General features: G+C 40.3%; 1 protein-coding gene across 1 annotated transcript; it reads right to left on the reverse strand.

Annotated features, from left to right (window-relative positions):
• Positions 1-4,845: 4,845 nt before the first annotated feature.
• Positions 4,846-5,763, reverse strand: ORYCUNV1R1637 (vomeronasal 1 receptor oryCunV1R1637). Its single transcript, NM_001167349.1, has one exon. The coding sequence runs from the start codon at positions 5,761-5,763 to the stop codon at positions 4,846-4,848; it is 918 nt and encodes a 305-aa protein (NP_001160821.1).
• Positions 5,764-7,868: the final 2,105 nt, after the last annotated feature.

The following is a 7,868-nucleotide window of genomic DNA, read 5'->3' on the forward strand; positions in this document are numbered from 1 at the left end:
AATAAATAAATAAAATATTTTGAAAAAATTAAATAAATATGCTCTTTAAAAAAGTTTAGGGCACAGAGTTTCACAAAACTCATTAAAATATTCACAAAACAAAATGTTAGGGTGACTGATACATAACAAACCCCGAAGTTCTCATGAGAGGAAGTTGTAGATGTAAACTCCTGCCTAAAGAAGAGAAGAGCGATGCCACTGAAACTGCTTCCTGTGAGCTCACTGTCCCCCTTCTCTGTCCTCAACCCTGAGGACGTTCCATTCAGCTGACAGAGCCGCTTCCAGCAGCATTCCACTCGTGGATGAATGCAGAAGAGAAAAAGAGGTGGTGGGTTTTGTTATTTTCTTTTTTTTTTAAAGCCCAAGCACTTGGGCCATTTTTTTTTTTTTTGACAGGCAGAGTTAGACAGTGAAAGAAAGAGACAGAGAGAAAGGTCTTCCTTTTTCATTGGTTTACCCCCCAAATGGCTGCTACGGCCAGCACGCTGGGCAAATCTGAAGCCAGGAGCCAGGTGCTTCCTCCTGGTCTCCCATTCGGGTGCAGGGCCCAAGAACTTAGGCCATCCTCCACTGCCTTCCCGGGTTACAGCAGAGAGCTAGACTGGAAGAGGAGCAACTGGGACAGAATCCAGCACCCCAACCGTGACTAGAACCCGGGGTGCCAGTGCCACAGGCAAAGGATTAGCCAAGTGAGCCACAGCGCCGGCCAGGTTTTGTTATTTTCATCACATAGCTCACCTTGTGGGTAGGGGTAATGCAAATATAGGGCATAGACATACGAGATACTGTGTGTATTTTTTAGTAAATCCAGGAATTCATACTGTTCTGCATAGGTTTTAATGCTGAAAAGTGATTTTTAAAAAATGAAAGTGAAAAATCAATTTGATTTCTCAAGGTATTTCTAAATACTCCGTGTCCAATATAAGGTACAAAGATGACTAGCTGCTTAGCAATTTCAGTAGTTAACAATCCCTCTGAAGTTTGATTAGAACAACTTTGATGAGTTTGCGAGACCCCTTAAAGGTCTACAACGCAATAATATTTGAAAAACTACAGGAAAGTACAGAAAAATCACCCTGTGGTACTGGATGAAAGCCAGGGGCATCAGTGTGAGTTCACACTGAAATTCAACTATACATTGGATACTAGTTGGATACAAAAAAATGTAGATGTGCATGTAAGCAAGTATTTCATAGGTGTATCTGCAGCAAGGGTCTACTTGCGATGATACTCTAACGGCAACAAGAATACCATCACACCCATCTTGATTTATGATGCCCCCCTGTCATAAAAGGCTGCTTGGAGAAGTGACTGATTGCAAGGAAGGGGTAGAGAAACATGAGTCTGAGGGATCTGACAGTGGCAAAAATCAACAGGGAAATGTTACGAAAAAGAACATTGGGCTCACATCAAATGGACACAGGGAACAACCTGAAAGGCTGGCTACATTCTGTCACTTGTTCTCTAATAGCAGCTGGGTGCCCTGCATCACCATTCTCTTGTCTTGGCAGGTGCTTATTGATGTGATTTTTTCATGAGAATTATGGGGTTTTATGATATATCATTAGCCACCCCTTTTTCATTTTGTGTAAATTTTAAAAAAATTTCTAAAATTGTGAACTTATTTCAGATGGAATCTAAAATTTCAATCTAAAGAGTAAATTTAAGGGGCCAGCGCTGTGGCTCAGCGGGTTAAAGCCCTGCTCTGAAACGCCAGCATCCCATATGGACGCCAATTCTAGTCCCAGCTGCTCCACTTCCCATACAGCTCTCTGCTATGGCCTGGGAAAGCAGTAGAGGATGGCCCAAGTCATTGAGCCCCTGCGCCCCTGTGGGAGACCAGGAAGAAGCACCTGGCTCCTGCCTTTGATCGGCCAAGCTCCAGCAGTTGCAGCCATCTGGGAAGTAAACCAGACCTCTCTCTCTGTCTCTACCTCTCTCTGTAACTCTGTCTTTCAAATAAATAAAATAAATCTTTAAAAAAAGAGTAAATTTAATCTACAAAGTATATGCTTTTCAGAATATCTTAACTGTTTACACATAAAAATTAAACCAAGAAAATATCTATGTGGACCATATGTATAACAAGTCTGACACTACCTGGTACCAACATTGACTGCACAAGTTCAGGGCAAACTCCTTCACTTCAGATGCCAGTTGCAAGTTATAGGCATCCCCAGGGCAATCTCACTCCTACCAGGCCAACTATACATTCAGGGCTTCCACAGCCCCCTGTGGTTCAGTAATTCGCTAGAATGGCTCATTGAACTCAGGAAAGTGCTATGCTAATGATCACCATTTCATTACATATGATATCAAGAAGCAGCTAGATCAAGAAGTACATAAGGCAAGGTCTGGAAAGGTCCTAGCGAGTTCTAGTACCAAGGAATTACTGATTGAATCAATGACTGAGTGATTTAAAGTAACCTTCAACCTCCCTGCCCTCCCCAGAGTTTTTGGAGTCCGAATGTTCCAACCCTCTAATTATACCGTGAGTCTTTCTGTTGACCAGCTTCCATCCTACAGCTATATAAGGAACGCTCACCGCTAGTGCCATGGGGTGTCTCATTGGTATAAAAGTTATTATCACTTAGGCAATTCCAGTGGGTTTTGAGGCTTTTTGACAGAACCAGAAACAAAGACCAGATACGTATTTTTATTATACCAAAGCTCACACTGACCAAAGCTGTAACAATTTAAGTAACAAAACAGATTGTATAATGTTGAATTATAACACAAAGTACAGAGTAACTATAAATGAATTTATGCTGATACGAATACATAATTGAATAGACAAATAAATGAGGGGAAGAAAGACCAGTCCACCCTATAGAAGAATAGCAAATAATATATGTGAATACCTAGCCCTATGGTAAGTATAGCTTAATTCAGATGCTCCCCTACACACATACACACACACACACACACACACACACACACAGGAAAATCCCTTCCAAGAATAAGTGTAAGAGGGAAAACAGTAACTTCACAGCGGCTAAACCTGAAAAAGGCTGCCTTAACTGATCAAGATTATCACCATGATAGATAACTCATACTGATTGCACAAAACTTTTGATGATATATGTTGTCAGAAAATGTACATTATTCCCCAAAACCCATAAAACCATTATACCCATGAGAAAAGCACCAAATTCAATTTTAGGAACATTCTAATAAGTAGTAAACTAGGACTCCTCAGACCTATCAAGGTCATGAAAAAACAGCAAAAACACAGTGCAGTACATACTGGGGAGACAAGATGACTAAATGCAATGTGGTATTTTGGCCTGGATCCTGATAGAGAAAAAACTATTAAAACAGGCAAATTGTAAATAAAATCTGGAGTTTTTGAATAATAGTGTACCAATATTGGCTCTCTAGTCTTGACACTTGTGCCATGACATGATGTTAACATTATAGATACCAAATGAGAGATATTTTTGAACTCTCTGTTCCAATTTTTGAAATATTTTTGAAAAATTTCAAAAACAATTTTTAATCTATTTTGTAAGTTTGAGTTAAAAACTTTTTTACCTTTGAAGTTGCCCATTTTGCTCTTCTGGTATCTTAAAATCAACAAAATTTCTCATGATCAAAACAGGATCATGTATTTTGGCTCCAAGTTGAGACTCATCTACTGCTCCATGCTTGATGAAGCTAAACCCTTGTTATGCAGCTGTCCTTTCAATTCCAAGTTCAGGTTCATCTTAGGAAATTTTAACATGTTAGATTTAAAGTTGCACATTCAAAGATATTTCCAGTATCCTTATAGTACTTCAGGATGTAAGTCATACAAATATGACTGTATAAGTCCTTACATTTTAATTACATCAAATTTCATTGACTATGGCTAGGATCATTTGCTATTTTATATTGAGCCAGTCTCAGTTTGTCTTGTTCATCACTCACTCTGAAATGAAATTTACTTATCTGTGTGGGGAACAACTCGGACTAGACTAAGCTACTGGAGGTAAGACTTATTCTATGCATCTGCTTTCCCACAATATGGCTCTGAGAAGGGAGTAACAACTTCTACACAGCTGCCTCTTGCCAACTTGAGTGATGACCTGCAGGAGCTGATCCTGCTCCTGATTGGAGGAGAGCAGTGTACTCGGCGTATGGGTAGCAGAGTTGGGATTGGTGGAAGAGGACTATAAAGGAGGAGAGAGACAACACGCACAGGGAACATCTAAGAGGAACACCTGAGCAGCCCCCGAGAGAGCTGGCCAGCGGTGTTGTGCTCCCCCACGGAAGTGGGGAAAGTGGCAGGGGGAACCGCCCTTCCACGGAGGTGGAAGGGTCGGTAGCCAACCCGGGAGGAACCAGCAGCAAACCCGGGGAGGGCCGAGCAGACAAAAGAACAGCGCAGGGTCCTGTGTCATTCCTCCACCAAGAGGGGGAGCGACAATCTGAGTCATCAATAGCTGAACATGATGCAAGATAGACAACTTGTATTTTTCTTTTTTTTTTTTTTTTTTTTTTTTTTTGACAGGCAGAGTGGACAGTGAGAGAGAGAGACAGAGAGAGAAAGGTCTTCCTTTGCCGCTGCTTCACCCTCCAATGGCCGCCGCTGCAGCCGGCGCACCGCGCTGATCCTGGCAGGAGCCAGGAGCCAGGTGCTTTTCCTGGTCTCCCATGGGGTGCAGGGCCCAAGCACCTGGGCCATCCTCCACTGCACTCCCTGGCCATAGCAGAGAGCTGGCCTGGAAGAGGGGCAACCGGGACAGAATCCGGCACCCCAACCGGGACTAGAACCCGGTGTGCCGGCGCCGCAAGGTGGAGGATTAGCCTATTGAGCCACGGCGCAGGCTCGACAACTTGTATTTTTCTGATGAAATGAGGAACTTACATGTTTCTTCCACGGCAGGCAAAGCAGAGCCTGGATGAGCCGGGCTCACGACACATGAGAACAAAGGGGCTAATCGTTGGAAAACCTGCAGTGATTAGTGCAGCGATGTTCACCAGCCACCCATTGGAATAACCAAAAACAGCTAAGTAAATATAAATGATAGAAGAAAGGGCGTAAAATAATACAAAGGTACTCACCAAGACAAGGATGCTTTGGGTAGCTCTGGCCTCAGGGGAGGATCTAGGGGAGAAATGGATCCCATGTATGTGTTGGACCCGCTGCTTGTGCCTGTACAGGATGAAAACCATGGAGCCGCTGGCCCAGGTCATAAGTCCCAAACACAAAACATCATGGGAAGATGTCAGTGCTGCATATACTGAGCCTATGACGTTGTCATGAAGTGGAGCACGACAATATGCTGAATATTTGTTCTGTGTGATGTTTTCACTGGTCTGTTTGTCAGTCATATAAATAGGAAAAGTGATATTCACCAGCATGTGGAAGACCCAGCATAGGATATTAGAGGATCCAATGTACCTTGTGGCTTTTGTTTTAATCATGGCCCAACTGGAGTTCCTAGGGTTGATTATGATAACCTGGAAGACACTCGAGAGGCTGGTGGTAGCAATGGACACACCCCTGGCTACTCTGTGAACATATAAAAGAACTTTGCACCCATAACTACTGGTGAAATGTTTTAAGCCTATAGCTGCCATGGTCTCTGGGATTCCTCTGGAGAGAATGACCAAGGAGTTGGCTAGAGTCAGGTGCCTGAGAATCAAATCCAGGGGTCTCAGCCTGCATCCGCTGAAATAAAGGGACATATAATGACACAGAAGTGAGAAATTCCCCAGTATTCCAATAACCATCGGGAATAGAAAGAACATTCCTACTTTTAAATCCACAGAGGTCATTCTGCCATTTTCCAGGATGCAGTATTCAAATTCTTAAGCACAGGATTCTGCATGGAAACATGAATTGAGGAATATATTTGCATAGAAAATAAAGTGGACACTTAGCATTCCTGCCCCGAATATTAATAGCTAAAATACATTTTGTTGTTAGTAGATTTTCCAAGTTTCATGTGTTGCTCATTAGGATACCACTTACGATAGTGTCAACCCTTATTGTTGCTGATTTACCTACTCTAATATGTAATATTCACAACTCTTTGAGTTCATCTAATATCATCCTCTTTTCAGCATCTAGGAAAATTAAACCACAAGAAGATTAAATGACTCATATGAATATCAGTAGAATAAGGATTTCAGTCTGAGTAGCTTGACAGCAATGACAATAATATTTAGTGCATTGCTATACGAAAAGTGTCTTGCACTTGATTGGGCATCTGTTGAGAAATAAAACTTATGCTTTCCATTTTTATCTTTTAATTTTGTCTTTTAATGAACTCTTTGAAGGACTTCCATGTCTGTGTGTGTATATATACACATGAACATACATATAGGTATATACTGATCTGATCATACTTCAAATTTATTTTTCTTTATAAATTTTGCTTGATAATTTCCTATTTTTGTGTATGTATTCTTCATATCATTGTAAGTTATGAATGAATATTTACTGAATAATTTTTGTGACCAAACTTGATTTATTTAATGTGGATAAAAGTTAAGAGGCAATAGAAATATTCATTTCATTTTTTGCCCAAACAAAAAATATAATAGCATCCATCACAGATATTAAAGTGCACAATTAGTTTGTGCCCTAGGATCTGACACAAGAAACATAAATAACCTACAAAGTATTTTAGAGTAGAAAATAAATTAATCATCTTTGCAGATTATGTTACTATATGTTCACTATTTTGGAGAAATTAATCGAAATTTGAACTAACATTTTATTTGGAAAAGCTATTTAAATGCAGCAAAAATCTGCAAAATGTAATTTAGAGGCATGGAACCTTGTGCATTTAATCAATTGAAAAGAGAAAGTGATAGCTTGAGAGTAACACTGAAATATTTTAACCAGAGAAAATATAATGAGGAACATGTAAGCCTTAAAACTTTTTTCTGGGATGATATTTAAAATTAATTTTTTCTTTAAAATTAAAGTATACTTTAAAGTCCTTGATTGTTTGCCATCTGAAACCCTCTATCATGATGTTAAATTTTCTTAATTTCAGGATAGATCTTCCCTACTTTCAGAAAGCAGAATATTCCTCCATGATTAACAGACCATAGTAATTTTCAGTAGAGAAAAAAATTGACTGTCTCCATTAGGCATATCACACCTAAGTTACAGAAAAATAACTGTGTTTCAGCGATTGCTATTGAGTCACACTGTTTCTGCTGAGAATAAATCATTCAGCTAGTTCCATCACATTCATCATTCTTTGCACACATCTTTTACAGACATAACTATGCTACTCCTGGAAATATCTCTGTGATCTGTGATATTTTGCATATCATATTCAACAGATTAATTTGGAAATTACAATATTGAAGCACATAAAACTTCAGACTTAGATAACACTTAGCTCAAACACCAAGAATCCCTTCAATAAGAATTTCATTAAATTACATTAGCAAGAGTCATGTGTGATCTAGGGTCCCAGACTCCCAGTCTCCCTCCACAAGCTCAGCTCATGTCTCAGAAATTACTCATCCTTCATGTGTAGTTTTGCCAATGGAACAGTTTCTACTCTGACAGAATTTATTTGCCACACATGCACACCTACCCAAACGTCTGATATACCTCCTTTCCTTGCAGACTGTGTCTCTAAGACTGAAAGAAAAATGCTAGACTCCTCCTTCTGTGAGCTCAGTGTGATACTTTTAACAACCTAAGGCTGCATGCGAGGGAGTAAGGCAGAGCCTGAGAAGAGGGTATGTCATTCTGTGACCTCATCTCCCCACAGAACCACAATTACCATTTCACTTGTAGCCACAGTGCCAGCTCACACTCAGGGAGCTGACAGTAGTTCTGAAAACTTTTTAATTCCCGCAATCTATTGGAAGATTCTCATGAGCATATCCAAAGAGACCACTGGAGTGTTTGA

Source organism: Oryctolagus cuniculus, chromosome 18 (genome assembly GCF_051225735.1).
Source record: "Oryctolagus cuniculus isolate XC-2025 breed Fujian yellow rabbit chromosome 18, ASM5122573v1, whole genome shotgun sequence".
Classification (NCBI taxonomy): Eukaryota; Metazoa; Chordata; class Mammalia; order Lagomorpha; family Leporidae; genus Oryctolagus; species Oryctolagus cuniculus.